The sequence below is a fragment of the Cataglyphis hispanica genome, chromosome 14 (genome assembly GCF_021464435.1).
Source record: "Cataglyphis hispanica isolate Lineage 1 chromosome 14, ULB_Chis1_1.0, whole genome shotgun sequence".
Lineage (NCBI taxonomy): Eukaryota > Metazoa > Arthropoda > Insecta > Hymenoptera > Formicidae > Cataglyphis > Cataglyphis hispanica.
Window position 1 is genome coordinate 981,061 of NC_065967.1, and position 17,958 is coordinate 999,018.

At 30.3% G+C, this 17,958-nt stretch overlaps 3 protein-coding genes across 11 annotated transcripts; 1 reads left to right on the forward strand and 2 right to left on the reverse strand.

Moving 5' to 3' along the window:
* Window positions 1-2,120: 2,120 nt before the first annotated feature.
* Window positions 2,121-8,202, reverse strand: LOC126854381 (elongation of very long chain fatty acids protein 6). Of its 3 annotated transcripts, none has more exons than XM_050601023.1 (3): window positions 7,640-8,202; window positions 5,764-6,124; window positions 2,121-4,164 (listed from the first exon to the last, which is right to left on the reverse strand). In XM_050601023.1, the coding sequence occupies exons 2-3, from the start codon at window positions 6,087-6,089 to the stop codon at window positions 3,612-3,614; spliced, it is 879 nt and encodes a 292-aa protein (XP_050456980.1). In that variant the 5' UTR covers window positions 6,090-6,124; window positions 7,640-8,202; the 3' UTR covers window positions 2,121-3,611. The 3 variants fall into 3 exon arrangements, with proteins under 3 accessions (XP_050456980.1, XP_050456981.1, XP_050456982.1); XM_050601024.1 differs by lacking the exon at window positions 7,640-8,202 and adding an exon at window positions 6,531-6,666; XM_050601025.1 differs by lacking the exon at window positions 7,640-8,202 and adding an exon at window positions 6,537-6,661.
* Window positions 8,203-8,371: 169 nt separating this feature from the next.
* LOC126854379 (uncharacterized) lies at window positions 8,372-12,679 on the forward strand. Of its 2 annotated transcripts, XM_050601020.1 has the most exons (3): window positions 8,372-8,519; window positions 9,309-10,154; window positions 12,541-12,679. In XM_050601020.1, the coding sequence occupies exons 1-3, from the start codon at window positions 8,418-8,420 to the stop codon at window positions 12,541-12,543; spliced, it is 951 nt and encodes a 316-aa protein (XP_050456977.1). In that variant the 5' UTR covers window positions 8,372-8,417; the 3' UTR covers window positions 12,544-12,679. The 2 variants fall into 2 exon arrangements, with proteins under 2 accessions (XP_050456977.1, XP_050456976.1); XM_050601019.1 differs by lacking the exon at window positions 12,541-12,679 and having other exon boundaries at window positions 9,309-10,851.
* LOC126854376 (spermine synthase) lies at window positions 10,395-17,780 on the reverse strand. Of its 6 annotated transcripts, none has more exons than XM_050601010.1 (8): window positions 17,615-17,780; window positions 16,864-17,150; window positions 14,375-14,486; window positions 13,593-13,715; window positions 13,376-13,530; window positions 13,202-13,291; window positions 12,936-13,127; window positions 10,395-12,678 (listed from the first exon to the last, which is right to left on the reverse strand). In XM_050601010.1, the coding sequence occupies exons 2-8, from the start codon at window positions 17,143-17,145 to the stop codon at window positions 12,532-12,534; spliced, it is 1,101 nt and encodes a 366-aa protein (XP_050456967.1). In that variant the 5' UTR covers window positions 17,146-17,150; window positions 17,615-17,780; the 3' UTR covers window positions 10,395-12,531. The 6 variants fall into 6 exon arrangements, with proteins under 6 accessions (XP_050456967.1, XP_050456970.1, XP_050456969.1 ...); XM_050601013.1 differs by having other exon boundaries at window positions 17,519-17,623; XM_050601012.1 differs by having other exon boundaries at window positions 17,499-17,620.
* Between the last annotated feature and the right edge of the window lie 178 nt (window positions 17,781-17,958).

Here is a 17,958-nt window from a genome sequence, read left to right on the forward strand (position 1 = left end):
ATTATTACAATGTTCCTTGACTCGGGTGCTTAAGTGTCTTTTTGTCTGGCCAATATACGAAGCGCTACAATTCTTACAATTTATTTTGTAAACAACCTCCGTTCTATTGCTAATAGGCAAACTATCCTTGCCGCGTTTAATCAGTGAATTTAATTTTTTAGGTATATTGTAAACCACTGTCAGTCCCATATTTTTAAGCAACCGACCAACATCGTCACTCAAGCCTTCGACAAACGGTTATATAATTCAAAATTGCAACCGAAATCTCACATAAAAGACGGTTGGTCTTTCTAGGTGATGGGGAAATTGATACAGACAAACCCTCCTACATCGCACTACCGTTTGTGGTTTACAGTGGTTTACAATATACCTAAAAAATTAAATTCACTGATTAAACGCGGCAAGGATAGTTTGCCTATTAGCAATAGAACGGAGGTTGTTTACAAAATAAATTGTAAGAATTGTAGCGCTTCGTATATTGGCCAGACAAAAAGACACTTAAGCACCCGAGTCAAGGAACATTGTAATAATATAAAAATGCACGAAAGTAATTTATCCGTAATTAGCAAACACAAATTAAAATTTGATCATGACTTCGATTGGTCAGCGCCTGATATTCTACATAACGAAAAACATGTCAGAAAGAGAGAAATAGCTGAAATGTTTTTTATTAAAAAATTTGACAACACTATTAATTCCCAAAAAGATACAGAGAATTTAAACAACATATACGATAAATTAATAAAGGTCGTTTAGTTGATCGCAGTATTCCAAACATAGTGGTTGACGCAATGTCAGTTTGACATTTCGATTTTTCTCTTTCTACTTTTTATTTATAACGTAAGTTGCTTAATCATATTTTTTTCTTTGTAACATGACTATCATTATTTATTGTATTGTAATTTTAGTTTCACTTGATAAGGACCAAAACCATATGGTCGAAACGTCGTGATATAATAATCAAACAATAAATTGCCAGTTTGGTCGTATAAACACTTGTTTATTAATAAATGGAATATTTTTGAAAATTGTGACTTTCTAACGAAATATATAATACATATTTATAACAATTCGAAACTTCATTAAAGTCATAACATTAGCAGAAGTAACATAACATTAGCAGAATAAATTTATAAGCGATTATTAAAAGTACACATTTTTTAATTAATTAATAAATTGATAATTTATCTGGCAACTACAATTAAATATACATTATATTAAAAACTTGGCGATGAAAGAATTTTTCATGCATAATTTCTTTTAATAAGAACTTTTAATTTATAAAAATGTCAAGTTTTTGCGTTTTTACAAGATGCATTTTCAATGAAACTGTAAGTAAAAATAGAAGTAATATTTATCTTTTTTATAAATTAAAGATTATATATTGTAACTTTTTTCCTGCGAGAATATATTAGAGTCAACAATATTCATAATTATTTATTTGAGGCCTCTTTTTAAATTTCTCGATAAAATATACAGATTTTAATGTATATATTTAATCTAATGTAATGTGAATTTGATATCAGTTTATCAATGAATTTGATAAAACGCCTTTCCTATTCATTTCATCAATACGTGCAAGCTATTTTACTCTAAACAGTTTATTAACATAAAGTATACAGAAATTAAGAAACTAATAAACATTCTGAAATTTTTCAAGAATTCGCGAATCAAATAAAAATTACGATTATTTTTTTACCGTTATAAGGATTGTTCGTCAGATGGATCTTCATTTCCTTTGACTACATTTGCTACAAACAATAGCACCGTATATACGCTTCTCAGCACATTCCTTTACGTATTATTTAGGTCGAGACTTTTACTTTGACGCGAGCAGTTAAATTATATAACGAAGTTACATCTAAAATATTTTCTTTCCAACATTTATGATCATTGATTTATGAGTCGTATACTAATACTTAAACATTAAAAAAATATAATTTAATTGTTTTCTCTCTTCCGTTTGAAATTAAAATAATCACGAAAAAAAATTTATGAATCTTTGCTCATCAAGTTTATGATAATTAGAATTAAATGGGATATTATAGGATAACAAGTGAGAGAATCCGATACATCATGCAGGACATATGATAAGAAATTATTATTTACACACATGTATATCTGGTCTTATAAATTATTATTAAATAATATCAATATTAAATTGCACAAAAGAGAAATGTAGACAGTAACAAAATCATAATAACAATGTTGTGCAACAGCCGATCAGACCTAAAAAAATGCATGTACACGCTTACGTTTGCTTTTACAATATATGTATACATATATATATATATATATATATATATATATATATATATATATACACATATGCAAAAGTAGTTTTTCATTAATAAGAAAATGAAAAGGAGAATCGCTGCATGTCCATCTCCCGAGCGAACCTCCTTCTCAGGATGCTTTTCGCGCATAAGAAAATGTTAATTGGCTATGTATCCTACAATCCGAAGATCTTATAAAATTTAGACTTCAAAAGATTGATCGTTAAAATATTAAGATATAAAGATGAAATATGAATCCTAGGTTTTGTAAATTCGAAAATTTGTGAATTCATTATTTTACGAGATATATATGTAAATATTAGATAAAATAATCCTGAAAAATACATATCTTCTTAAATATATATGTTTAGGATCTACCGATTCGCGAGGGTTTTTTTTTTACAGATTCATCTTTACAGAATCTTATATTTTATGAATCCTAGGATATAAAGATCCTGAGAAATCGCACCCAAGATCTATAATCTCTAGGATATACGGCTTCTAGAATCTAAGGAGTTTAAGAGAAATATGATTTCTAGGCTCTATGGATTTAAAATTCGGTGTTCCTAGAATGTATCGTATAATTTTCTAGATATCTATATATGAACTCCAGAATTTATTTAAATTCTTATAAGATCCTACAAATCTTAAAGATTTAAAATTGTTCTGTATGCTTTAGGCTCTATATAACTTTAAATTTCGACTTTCTAATTAACATAATTTTAATAGTTAGAATTAAAGCTTTAACATATATAATAGATATAATTAGAATCGGGATAGGCAGAGAATAATTTCATGCCTAAAAGAAAAAAAAGTATAAATTTCTGACGAGCCTTTCTAATTTCGTTTATGGATATATATATGTGCATTCGTAAACCAAACATATGTTCATATTTTTACAAATATGTATTTATATTTTTATTATTAACAAAATTCATAAGACAAATTATATTAAAAATATAATATTAATAAAAAATAAGAATTAATTTTGTACTCAATTAATTTTGTTTATAACATGCAATTATTATTTAACAAATTAATTTTTAAATAGAAAAAAAAGAAAAATTATATCATATTTAAAATTCACAGTTCGGAAATCACAGTTCAAAAATCATTATTTTAATTAAGTGGCAGCCACTAAATGCGCGAATCCTAGAAGCCGTTGAATCCTAACATTTCCTAGTATAAATAGATCCTGGATGTATATGGCTACGTCGACCAGCGGCGTGAAAAAGAAAAAGAGAGAAAAAAAGATAGAAAAAAATAAAAAGGGAAAGAGAACGGCAGAAGATAGAGAAAAAGACGCCCGGGCGTCTTGGTGTGCTGGTTATCGCCTTAGTTGGCTTTGAGCTTATCATTATAGCCGATGTGACCAGGTGCGCTGTTAGCAAAGTGCTTCTTGTTGGCCTTCTTTCTGGCCAGGTACGTCTTGTGGAAGAATCGCGCGAATAGAACAAAATAGCTCAAATACATCGCGAAGCTAAAACGGATATTCATGCGAGTAATGTGGCAGTCCACTTTGCCGCTCTCCAGATATTGGTAAGCGGATATGTTGATGGCGCAGCCGATCACCATCTGGGCGAGCTGTAGCGTAGTGATTACCATAGAGATCGCTTTAGGTGGTCTGTACCGCATCGCCTTCAGAGCGTAGTAGGTATACATGATTGAGTGGACGCAGTAGTTCATCACGACGTACCATCGCGCGGATGCGGTATGCTCCGAATACGAGAACCAGGAGTACAGTAGGACGGTAATGTGATGATACCAATGCAGGAAGATCAACGGCTGTTTACGCAACACGATAAAAATAGTGTCGCCTAATTCGGGTAATTTCGATAATACAAACATCCATGTCCAAAAGCCCGACACGCAATCTTGCTCGATGAAGCTGCAATAAAATTAAATATTAGAACTTGATTAATTTCATCAAACTTTCCGAAAGCAATTTTATTATCAATATCCGAATTATTAATAAAGAGATAAAAAAGGATTTCATTAAATTATATCAAAATTCAAGCATATTTAAAAACCAGCATTGTAAAAATCTTTTCAAAGAAAAGATAGACTATTTTACTATCGCCATTTAATTAAATTAAATTAATTTGATTTTATAATCTAAAATCTAAACCAATATTAAATATAGTTAAGAAAAGAGAAAAGAAGAAGAGAGAACAAAATGAAAATAATTGTTGTAGGCAATTGTATTTCTTTCGCGTAGTGAAGGGATGATCATATCCTTTATTATTTATTTTTGGACGTGATTAACAAAAGGAGATCTTTCAGATCATAGTATGCTAGTGCATACTATCGTGTATCGAAAAATGCACGAGATATGTACATAAATAATAAAATTATTTTTATCACTTTCGAATTTTTACACACATATGCATATATAAATAAATTTATGGAATAGGACAAGTATAAGTGAAAAAACATGAATAAAATATTGCATCCTTGAAGACATTTATATTTAGTTCACGATGATAAAAGATGATAATAAGAAACAAAAATGATATATTTGAAGGACATATGTAATATAGTGCGCATATGCCTTATCTTATGTCAATTTATATTAAAGCAATCCTTTTAATTTTTTCGATGGAACGTTTCATTTTTTTGCATTTACATCTTCTTTACTTATTTTTGTAAGCGAATTTAAATAAATGTGTTCTAATAAATACTTCATACTTGATGTCTTCTAAATTACATATAAAAACACGATATTTTTCTTATTGTTTGAATTAAATTAAATTTACATCAAATTACATAAATTTTCGAATTAAAAATAAAAGCTGATAAGCGATTTGCTTCAACAAAATTACGTTCTTGCATTTTTTTTGCAAATATAATAATCACCGACTCCGAATAGTATTAGAATTGCATGAATGTCAAACATATGAACATATGTTATGACTTTTTAAAAGAGTTCTAGAATATATTTAATTAAAAATGCAAACACAGATATTATGTGTGTTCGTTATTCGTCATTGTATATAGCAATACAGAGTATGCAATCAACTCATAAATATGAACAATAGACATGTAGAGTGATATACATAATGTTGGCCGGAAAAATCCGTGGTAAATTCCGATGTTTATCATTCGGACTTTGTCCAATGGAATAAACCGACAAAAAATATATTTATAAAACTTTATGTAAAAAGATATGTTTATTTTAATTAATAAATTATACTGATCATTATAGTTTACAAAAGTGAAATCAAAAATAATAATAGTCTTTTTTAATTCAAATTAATATCAGTTAAATGGTAATACCAGTTTTTGTTACTAGTATGGATTTTATTCAAAAAATGTGGCCAATTTTTGCCAATCCTATGTATCTTTACTTTATATATAATCACGCTATCAGTTGCATTCACACAATATAATTATTAGTCAAATGCTGGATAAAAATCATGATTGAAAAAGATTTAAAAGAATCACAAATGCAAAAATTTGTATAAAATAATTAATAAATTAAACTGACCTTGGTGTACAAATGCTATGGTGAAGTCCGTGATGCCTGAGAACGTGTATTAATTCAGGCGCCGTTCTGGTGAAACCGATGATAGAAAAGGTAGCCAATAACGTATTCCAAAGACACAGTATTCCCCTGAGTTCGAATCTGGGCCTGCTGGCCATATAAAGTTGCCCGCCGAATATTAAGATCATGTACAATCCGCAGTAATAGAAACCATTCGTCCAATTCTTCATCATCCATTGTTTGGTCTCGTAGTGGCTGAATGTCTCTTCGAAATTAAAGATATAAGAATAATTGGGGAGAGTCACCTCCATATAATCCACCTTATTCATGTTTGACGAGTGTATTAAATCGATGTCTCGCAATTCTGTAACAAATGCAAATACATAAACGGTTTCGCCGAAATTTATTGTCTCGCGAGATTACGCGAATCCGAAATCTAAAAATATTAAAGTCGAATCCAGGAGAGAAAAGAAGTATACAGAGTATAGGTATCATGTGTGCCCGAAAATATCAAGAACTTTTAAATTTCATCGTACATCATCAGTATAATTTACATCAACTATGTTTTCTTTTTTTCTTTTATTTACTCGTCCGTTTACCGTAATGTATTCGACCCGAATAGCCTCTTGAGAAGTGGAAATGTAAGACGTTAAAACCATACGTTATGAATATTTATATCTCGAGATTTACATCGGAATCTTGAGTATCATTTAATTATTCAAAATTAAATAAAATAATATTTATATGAGAATAATAAATAATTATGCTACCAAAACGAACAGAGAATCTTCTCGCGCTGACGTTTGAACATGTACAACTGCGCGCAACCACATTCCGCGGTAGAGCGGCGCACGCGTGAGGCACTAGCGCGCCAATCCGAGTTCGACGCTCGATCTCACGCGATATACCTCTCGATCGATGCGTGAGAGACTGAAAATCTCAAAAGTCAAATATATACGAGATTTCAACACGCAGTTTCTTCGTAATCTCAATGTCATGTTCATTTACTTTGCGGAAGAGACGATGTTCGAAATTACATAACAATCGACTATAGCAGAGAACGAATAAAAGAAAAAAAAAAAAAGAAAAAAAAAGAAAATAGTTGATATAACTAAATTGCACTTAAAATTATATCGCACGCAAGCAAGATTGAAATAAGTCACACGAAAGCATGAAATTTTTCTTCGATATTGAAAAATTATATTAATGTTAATATACTATACGCACTTTGAGGAAATAATGGGAATTTATTATTGAGTTATGACATATCTCGTATAATGGTACAAGTTTTTTTCGCACTATCGTACCGCTCTCAGAAATTTCCACAAGTTATCTAATATTAATGTTTGCTCCAGTTTGACTTCTTGTTTGCCTTGTTTGTGTTATAAATTAAGACGTAAAAAGGTTGTAGATTATTGAAATTGAAATGATGCTTATATAAATATCTTGCAAAAAAATCTGCGCAAATATTACTTATATACTGAATAATTATATTGACTATTATATAGTGAATAAAAAGAAAATATGTAAGGAAAGAAATATGCATGTAGGAATCCATTCATACAATTATAAAAACGACTGATGAGTAAGATAAAGATATATATATATATATATATATATATATATATATATATATATATATATATATACATATGCAACACTACAAGCACATTAACGTAGTATTGTATTCGGGTCGAGTGTTAAGAAAATTTCCGAATGATTTTTTATTTATATACGCGCGCGCGTTCACAATTCACGAATAGATGCCTAATTCGTTTCATTCACACACACACACACACACACACACATACTCATACGCGCGTATACATATGTACACAGGCGTATCCCGTGTGTACGAAAGAAAATGTACACTACGTACCTAATAACTGGTGTTGCAATTTTCAGAGCCGTCGTGCGCCGTCACTGGATTTAAGTACGGACTCTGGTTCGAGCTTGGACCTGTCAAACGTCGGAAAGAGATTTGCGAGAGTCGCCGGCGTATTCTCGATGTTGGGCAAGGCCACTTCCTCTATTGGAGCGCGAGTCACCGGGCGAGCGTCCGGTAGCACCGGCGCCTTCTGATACACAAGTATGCAATAGGTAAATAAATAAATGGGAAAAACGAGAGATAGAGAGCGAGGCACTCTCTCTCCTTTCGTTGTGCGTGATCGCTCGATCTCTTTCAATATCTCTCCACGCCGTCAATCGAGATCGTGCGCGCGCGTGCAGTGATTAATATTCGTTCTTCTCGAATCTTGTTTCTTCGCGCAAGAATGACCGCCTCTCGATTTCTCTCACTCTCTTTCTCTCTTTCTCTATGTATGTGCAAAAATCTCGTTGTTCCAATCAACTCGCCATAGTCGCACTCCACTATAAGACGAGCCGCGCTAAACTGCCGCTCGTCCGTTGCCGTTGGCCGTAGCTCGTCGTCTTGTACTTTCTCATGCGTGCCGCACAAGCACTTTTACCTTACCCCCTTTCTTTCCACACCCGTTGTGGAAGGCAGTGACATCTATTTCCCCATCATATCGTATCCCAGTCGGCAACCCGACGCATAGGATATGCTTGGCAAGGACTTTGATGGGTATCGAGTTGAGAGTTGCTAATTGAACTTTCTTTTGGCCTGTGTTCATTAAATTGGCATAGTAAAAGTTAACATGATAGGCAAGCAAAGTCAGCCGGAGAACAATGAGGACAATCAATCAAGAATAAAATTGATAGCGAACAAACGAAGGTTCTTGGAGGAGAAATCTGCTCAGGTATATGCACGAGTTTCGATATTATTGTACATCATTTGTGCGCTAAATTTCACATTTATTTCGCTGTTTTTTTTTTATTATATGTTTATGCAGCTATGAATTTCGTTTCTTTGAGATTTTTTTACAACAGAAGTTATACATAATATAAATATGTGTAATTGAATGTCATTATATATATATATATATATGTACATCAAACATTTTTAAGAGGTAGTTATATGCACAACATAAATTTTATATACACATATATATATAGTTCAATTATAATTGGGTCTGTTCTTTATAGCTGAACTGGCTGAACTAGTTCAGAGCTTATATTTTTCCTTTCCAACGTGGAGAGAAAAACTCTGAACTAGTTAACTAGTTCAATTAAGTAGCAGATCCTTGATACAGATAAAAATGTATGTAATATTGTAATAAATGTAGATAATATTTACACTTATGTATAAATTACAACTTTTTTTTTAAATGAATATATTAAACAGTTGAAGCAAGTACACCGTTACAAAAGTGATAAGATTAGTGTGTTTCTGTTATGTTTACACATATATTTAAAACAGATTGTGTATGTATATATATATAAACATATATATATATATATATATATATATATATATATGTATATATATATAAAGATTGATACTCATACACATAGAAAGCATATGCCAAAGAAATTTTATAACAATCAATGTTTATAATAGATATATTATGGAATAAACTAAACAATATATAATATTATACAGTAACTTTTATCCACAATCACAGAATTATAAAAAGAATCATTTACAGATTGAGGCTGAAATCAAAAATTGTTTCAATGAATTAGCAAAAGCCCTTCAAGCTAGAGAGAAACAACTGCTACGTCAGGCTGAAGCCATTCATAGACAACAACTTTCACTAGTAGAGACTTCGTTGGACTTTCTGCCATCATCAATAGTAGTCCTGAATGATAGAAGTGAGCTGGAAGAACGAATACGCCAGTTTGGTAACATTGAGACACATGGATTGAATGGCATTACAGTGAAGGATGCAGAGCCATATAAAGTTGTAGATTATCAAGATGCTAATAAAGATCATGTTAGCTTCGACAAAGCAATCACATGTCAAAAAATCAAAAATCAAGATCTGAGCCTTCCACGTTGCAAGGACTTTATATCTGATTACAGAACTCTGCGTATTTCAAGTTTGCCTATCACTTTCAAGAATCATCTACAAGATTCGCAGAATGTAAAAAGTAATGCATTAAAGATTTTCAAAAATACATTGTCTTTGTCAGGATACTCACCACTTTTGATTATAAAACGTAAACTTGGCCTAACACATGTATCTTTAGATGGATTGCATGCTTTCGACAAAGTATATTCACGGACTATACAGTCTCTTGAAATGTCATGTAAAAACACAGAGTCCTGCAGGCTAGATATTTTGACAAATGAAGAGATTGAAAATAATTTACGAGAATTAGATAAGGAAGTGTCGAGTCAGGGTGAGTCTGAATTGATTAGATATTCAAAGCAACGAAAGATAAACTATGAGCATCCAATACAAGTGCAGCAATGGTTACAACAAATTCTTGCCGAGACTGAGATAGAACCTGCGATTCATGAAATCGGGCAATTTTCAGAAATATCCAAGGTGAAACTTTGTAACAAACTGTAATCTTATTTATCAATCGGTATTTATATTGGGGCCAAAGTTTCCAGAGATATGGAAAGCAAACTGAAAAGGCTGATCTACCTTAGAATTACATACCAGATGCTTTTAATTTATATGATCTTTCGTAAAATAAATTGAAACGATATCGTTACACAGTAATCCACACAGGACTCCAAGAGGAACACGAGAAAGGACAGCAAACTTAATAAAAAAAAGGGAGAAAGAGTAAAAGATTTATTGTGTACATTGATAAACTTTAGTACGTCTGCAACAGATAGTTATTGCTTTGTTCCTCTTGTTCATATAACAAACGTTTTGAAAAATGAAAAAGAGTAAAAGATTTATTGTGTACATCGATAAACTTTAGTATCTCTACAACAGATACTTATTTCTTGTTTATGCAACAAACACTTTTTCATTCTTGAAATATCGAACAAAATTAGTGCCCTTTTGAAAAATATTGCTTAAAATTCATAATATCAATATAATTTAATCAATATAATTTATGAAACAATTTATAAGACTGTATTTATAAGATTTTATTCTATTAAAAATATATCGCGTATTTATTTTATCGTGTATAAGTCTTCAATTTATAAGCAGTTTGCTGTGTTATGTTATCGATGAACAATATATTGGTCAATGAATCTTGAATAAATGAATAATCTTGATGCAACAGTTTCTTCAAGCTATATTCTCTTTATGAATATAACACATGATTATTGTTTGAATATGATATATTGTTTGAAATAATTAATTAAATTCACTATCATATCACAATTTAAACTCTTTCTTTTTGCTTATATAACTAGATTGTGCGTATGCATATAATTGTCAATTCAGCAACCAATTAATCCAATTAATGAAATGCTCAGTTTTAAGGATGTAGTTAAAATCTTTCATAATTATATTATATGAAACAGAATTAATCGAGGATTATTTCATGCTTTTATGTTTTACTGTTGCTTAACTTATTAGTGTTAAATAGATATTTTGTTCTTTTGTATCATATTGTGATTTAATATTGTGAGAAGAAAATAAGATTTTTGATAAATTAATATTGTTTGTAAAATTATCGAGTTAGGATATAGTTGGAGAAATACCCATAATTATTTTAATTAATTCACACTTGTATGCCCATGCAGAATTTAATTTTTGTTGATTTCACATTTCTTTAACCCTAAACTGTATAAGAATCTATGACACATTTTTATTAAAACACTAATTAATTAACAAAATTATTCTATTTTTGAAAATTTATTTTAGATCGAATTCTAAATCTCTTTAGCAATCAAAAATTCATTAGGTTTTATATGAATACTTGTTTCGTTTCTGTGTTATAAATTGATAATATGTACATACATATTAAATTGTACAGTTTTATACTGTTTAGGGTTAATTGAGTATACATATATTCTTTTATATGTTCAGTTATATTTTATCAATTATTCAAATCAGAAAAAAAACGTTTGCTAGAAAAATAATTTATCCTGACAAAATTTCATCATTTTTATACATCGTGCCTTACAATACAGAATATATTTATATATGCAATAAATGTCTGCATATTATATATATATATATATATATATATATATATATATATATATATATATATATATATGTATATGTATGTATGTTTCAATACAAGAGTTATTGCAAACGCAGGCAATAACATGCATCTGACACTGCTGTTAATCCTTTTATCAAGAATGAAAAAGAAAACAATAAAATGCAAAACCATTTACATTTTAAATATTCAAGAATGTGTTGAAATATAAAGGATTAACAACAAAAGTTGATCTTATTTTTAGCGACTAAATAAAAAAAAAAAATTAAATCTTTTGTGGTACTATTTCTTTCGATAGATATTTTTGTAAAAATATCAGCACCATTGAATATTTCGACCAGCGATTTTGAACTAAACCTTATATCAATATTAAGGCAGCAATGGAAGAGAGAAAAAAACTTGTATTTATAAAAGAAATAAAAATTTGTTTATAAAAAAAGAATAATTGTTATAAATTAGTAAAACTGCTATATTTGCTTTTTATTATCACATATTTATTATGTTTTGAACTCATTTTCCAGTGCTGCCATTTTACATTGATGTTAAAAATGTAAAAAAATTCTCCCAGAGATCTGACAAGAGAAAATGGAGAGAATAGCACAATTAATGTGTTACAAGATGAATTAATCAATAATAGTTTGATTTACCTCTCAATCAGGAACTAATTTCATCAATTAATAAGGCTACAACTAAGAAATAAAGTCTGTGTCATAAAAGAGACAATCGATTGTGAGGAGGCCACTTTGTCATGATCCTCCAAGTTCTGCCCAAATATCCTTTGCTCCATCATTTCAGTGAAACTTGATAGAAGATCCAGTCTTCAAAAAAGGATGGAACAAAGGCGCGATCCTTTGTGAACGTGACCGGCACGCACAATTGTAGCAAAACCTCTTCATACATTTTCAAGGATTCTGGACAAGATGCACCATTTCCCTATATCCGAAAAATATATTAAATACAATGGTGAGAAGCATATTTGTAGCATATATTTACAGCATAATTTATATATATATATATATATATATATATATATATATATATATATATATATATAATTTTAAAAGCAATTTTATATAATTTTTTATATAGAACAAAAAAATATACATGTACTAATATTTATCAATTTAGGAGAATTAAATCTTTTTAATTAATAAAGTTAGATACATTTTAAATTAAGTGAAAATACTTACATGTGTCATATATTTTCCAGAAGATTTCAATACTTTCATTGAGGAATTCAAGATTAGTCTAATAAAGTCCCAGGCATCACCATGTGGTGTTGTGCTAATAGGAATATCCGTCAAATCGCCAAAGACATAATCAAACTGTCGTCCTTCCTCAATCATATGCGCCAATGCTTTCACGCAATCTCCAACAATAATCTATAAAGCATTATATTATTTCTATATATTTAAACATATACAATAATCTACAAAATTTCAAGATTAAGCCTTACTTCATAATTATCGCCCTTTCTTTTGTCTAGGCAATCGCCACATATGCTTCGCATATGCTGACTACAAGCTTTCATGACAACGTCATCTATCTGCAAGAAAATATAAAAGATGTGAGAAATAATATAGATTATTGATAACTACGATACACGATATGTGAAATCTAATATACATACTTCTAACATTGTGACAAACTTTGGCTTTTCCTTCAACAACTCCCATAATAGGCCGCCATCGCCACCACCAAGTATAACTATTTCCTTGCCAGCGTAGTTTTCTTTGCCACGCTGCATCAGTGTTTCTGTATATATAAGATCTGCCTCGGACATATCTATAGAAGAATTTCTAATAAGTTGTAAATAGTAGATAAAATTATAATACAACGGCGCTTACTTTGTAGCTCGTCGAGCACTAGCAGATTGCCCAGCGACTTGGAGTGCACAATTTGTACCTTCTGATATGGTGATCTAGCCTCGAACACAAGCTTATCGATGTCGTATTCCAGCAGTCGTTCGTCTTGAATAAGAGTAATCTTTAGTAGCAATAGTTGTCGCCACGTTATAATAAATGCTAATTTAAAGCATGCTATCATACATCGCAAAAAATAGGAAACGAGGTATCGCAAGGCAAAGCTACTAGATAACACGCATGGGAACTTTAGCATCATAACCAGACGAAAAAATGATGTGAGAGGAGGAACAATTATAAAAGATACTATTAAATTTGCGATTGCTTCATCATGCAACAATGTCCTCGATATTAACGCGGAGAGATGGAAAGAACATTCCAGATTAAAATCGAGTCGAGTATAGATTTTTATGTGCATATTATCAATATAAAAGGTGTCTAGAATCAAAAATCTCGCCAAGCCTAGATTTTATAAGCTTCAACTATGTATATCAAACATTTTAAATCAATTTTACAGGTTTGTGACTTGATGAGTTTCGATCTTAAACGCCTGAGAGATATATACATAATATTTTAAACGGAGTTTTTTATTTGTATTAAACTTTTTTTTTTATGAAAAACAAAAAGCGTGAGGACATTTATAATACAAACATTTAAATTGATGTATAATACTAGTTTTCCAATTTGATCGAGCTCCTTAACAAGCAGTTCCTTCATAAGAGCGGTCGTTAGCTGGTCCGTAAACATAATTATAAATAAAAACTCACCAGCGGTAGGAAAGTATCTCTCAAAAGGTCCACCGCGTTTAATTGGGGTAAGCGTGTGCGACCGTGTAGCGGTTGCTGCTGTCTGCAATGCCGCTTCCAATTCTTTGGCAAACTATCACGATCAGCCATCATCATCATCGTCATGACCATCATTGTCATCATCATTATCATTATTTCATCATTATCATCATCATCATCATCATCATCATCATCATCATCATCATCATCATCAAGCCGAACCAATGAATGAACAGAACAAAGACACTATCTTGTAAAACGGAATCGCTACACTCCTTGTTGTTAAGGAAGCTAAAAAAAGGTGTCAAAATCTGGCAAGCCATGATATATGGCAAAACTTATTTTTGTCCAAACAAATGATATATAACAAGCGGTAAAACGCGAATGATGATAAAAACAGCTGTATCTGCATATGTGTGTGTTTGTACATGTAGTTGTATTATCGAGAATCGTACGACTAAAAGTGATAAAGATTTACAAATCTAGAAATATAATAATTTCAAGGCTTAAGAATCTTCAAACTAAAAAAGATAACGAAATAAATTATTACGAAAATAACATCTTAAATTATTTGATAATTTTATATTGCAAATATATATATATATATATATATATATATATATATTACATTTTGTACATATGTACATAATTATTTATAAAGATAAAATTTTAATTCTTCACGAACGTTTTAGTTATAATTATTTTAACAGAATTTTAATTTATTAAAACAACACAAGGAAAAAAGAAATATGTATAATTAATGATAATAATTCATAAAAGTCATATATTTACATAAAATTTTTTAATTGTTTTTCGTAGTGTTGTCAAACCATTCTTGAAACAAGTCTCATAATGCGATATACATCTTCCATATTGAATCAATCAAATGTCTAACAGCTTTTATTCGTACGATCAAGAAGAGCAAGAGAATAATTATAGAAGTAAATATGTCCAAATATTACATATTTAGTAAATAGTTAAAATTTTTTTATGAACAAATTGAGGATGCTGGATAGAAAACTTGGATTGAACGTAACAGTGCTGGGAAAAAATTAAGTTAGCATTCCTAACAAGCGGCCTATCCTAAATATCTATTAATGACAGTCAATAGCAATTGTAACTCTCTCTATGCCAAAAATATTTTATGTGATATAAATCTACATATATATATATATATATATATATATATATATATATAAAGTAGATGTGTTAGGAAAAGTAAACGAGGAACAAAATTTAATTGAGGGAAAACATTTTCTACCTGATAACGTCAGATAGAGGTCATATATGGTTCCTCGTCTTATTGGCGGTAAGTGCTTGCTGCGCTGGCTGTTCAAAGCCATGGAAACATCAGCTTCCAAGTATCGCAACTGCTACAATGTTCTGTCAGTTATATCACATTTCCTACTTCCGTTACAAAATATGTCTATACAGAATGTTAAAAAGAAGGGACTAACAAGATATAATACTTAGAAAATGAATAAAAAATGTTTAATTAATAAAATCTATCTGATGGATCTCCATAATTTCGTTCTTATATTGTTTAATACTTTTTACTCACTACATATAACAATTATCTTATCACCATATGTTTAGATTAGATAAATCTTTCGTTTACACATAATATTGTAATGTTGCTCGTTTTTCCACATTTCAAAACAGCTTTGTAAATATAAGTATATTATTTACTAGTTTTGAGAGTTTAACAGAATTTAATATTGTTCCTAATTATAATTAAATCTTATTATATCTCTATCATTTTTTAAAATTTATTAAAATAGAAGAGAAGAATAAAAACCAAAGTGCTAATTTGATTTGAGGTCTTGAAGTCTAATAGTTTTTCAGCAATAAAAATATAAATTTAGACAAATCACTTGTATTATAACAATCAAAAATCTTTTTTATCTTGGAGAAAATAAATTTTTCGAAATATATTAATTAAATATTTTTAACATTCAGTTCAGTGAGTATTATATGCTCTTTAAATTTTGAACCCTTTTCTTTAACAAACAGTATTTTACTATTTCATATCTCAATTTGATTTCAATTTTATCATTTAAAGATATCAGATTCCATGTAAATATCTATGATGTGATATTTAATCAATTGTATAAAATTCATTATAATTTTCAAATGGGTACCTATATGTTTGATATTTTTTTTTCTTTAACAACATGCACTTTACTATCTTATGTTTTAATTTAGTCATAAGTTTCATGTTATGTTGTATTGTTCATTCATTGTTTGTTAAATTGATTAATTTTCTAATGAAAACCTATGTTCGCTATTTATTCCTTTTTAAATTTCTCCTTGGAGAAATTTGGATAAATGATTACAGAATTCTATATATCTATATATATTTATAGAAGAGTATATATCTTTCAAAATTATTAGCATTTGTTCTTAAAATCTTTCGTAAAAAGAATATTTTCTATATTATTTGGCAAAATTGTTTAACTTGTGGTGCATACCTCGAAGGTTAACAGTGCTTCCTGGTCGTCCTGCTTGTAATATTCGATGTTTAACGTAATCAGACCTTCCGTATATCCTCTGACAGTGATTAAACTGCCTCTAGGTCCAGTATACAAAACGAGCAAACTGCCATCGATATTAGATTCTGTCAATGGCTTGAGACCGATGAAATATTCCGCCAGTACGTTCCCGATCGCCGACTTCAAACTCGATCGCTTTTCCATATCGGCGATTACGCTACTGGACACCGTGAAGTCCAGAAGTACTGTATGTGCCACCATCGTTTCTACAAGATATAGAATTAATAAGGTCATTTCGAAGTATATCAATTTGTTTTATATTTTTCATCGAAGATCTCTTATCGCGCGTAGAGGGATCTTATCGTACGCAGATGTATGATAAATTATATCATATTAATACGATATAAGCTGCAGAAATTTCGAACGTAAAGGTTATGTACTTCTTTTTCTTTTTAAATTACATATTTGCGTAACATTGCTTGCTTCGATACATAAGAAGCTGAAGGTTAAGGTAAGATAGTCAAAAGTTCGCGGTGAAACGTGAAAAGTACTTAATATCGACAATACTGGGAAAAACATTACATAATTAATCATCATTGGGAAAAAAATATTACGTAATTACTGTGCTGTATACAATGCATTATAAAATTAATCCGTCGATCGAGAAGCCGCCGATAATTGACAGGTGATTGATAAGCCAGCGTGATCATCCACAGTTGTTTATACTCACATAATTATGCAATAAAGTTTATCACTTGGTCTGTTCGGACGAACACCAGTATTGCTCCCGGAGAGAAAGGACGATCGGCGCATGCGTGCTAGCGGAATATTGCGCAGTTTTCGGATGCGCGCAGAAATTCCCGCGTGGTAAAATTTGTTTATCTCTGGGAACACTGACGTGAATTGCTGTCTTCATAAATAACATTATAGATTAACCTTTAAGAATGCTTGTGCCTTATAACTTTACATCTGCAATAGTAATATCGCTAATGAAAATAGTAATTCAGTAAAAATGAAGCACAGCCCTCGTAAGTTTATTATCAACTCAATTATAATTCACATATATATATGTGT

What these genes read in the sequence shown, in the direction of transcription:
- LOC126854376 (XM_050601008.1), bottom strand. Translation starts at nt 17,594, where the DNA reads ATGATCACGCTGGCTTATCAATCACCTGTCAATTATCGGCGGCTTCTC. An exon ending in AATGCATTGTATACAGCACA is followed by an intron (nt 17,151 to 17,506) that starts GTAATTACGTAA and finishes TATATCTTGTAG; the next exon opens with AAACGATGGTGGCACATACA. An exon ending in AGTTTGTCACAATGTTAGAA is followed by an intron (nt 13,292 to 13,375) that starts GTATGTATATTA and finishes ATTTTCTTGCAG; the next exon opens with ATAGATGACGTTGTCATGAA.
- LOC126854381 (XM_050601023.1), bottom strand. Translation starts at nt 6,089, where the DNA reads ATGAATAAGGTGGATTATATGGAGGTGACTCTCCCCAATTATTCTTAT. An exon ending in CATAGCATTTGTACACCAAG is followed by an intron (nt 4,165 to 5,763) that starts GTCAGTTTAATT and finishes ATTTTATTGCAG; the next exon opens with CTTCATCGAGCAAGATTGCG.
- LOC126854379 (XM_050601019.1), top strand. Translation starts at nt 8,418, where the DNA reads ATGATAGGCAAGCAAAGTCAGCCGGAGAACAATGAGGACAATCAATCA. An exon ending in TGGAGGAGAAATCTGCTCAG is followed by an intron (nt 8,520 to 9,308) that starts GTATATGCACGA and finishes AATCATTTACAG; the next exon opens with ATTGAGGCTGAAATCAAAAA.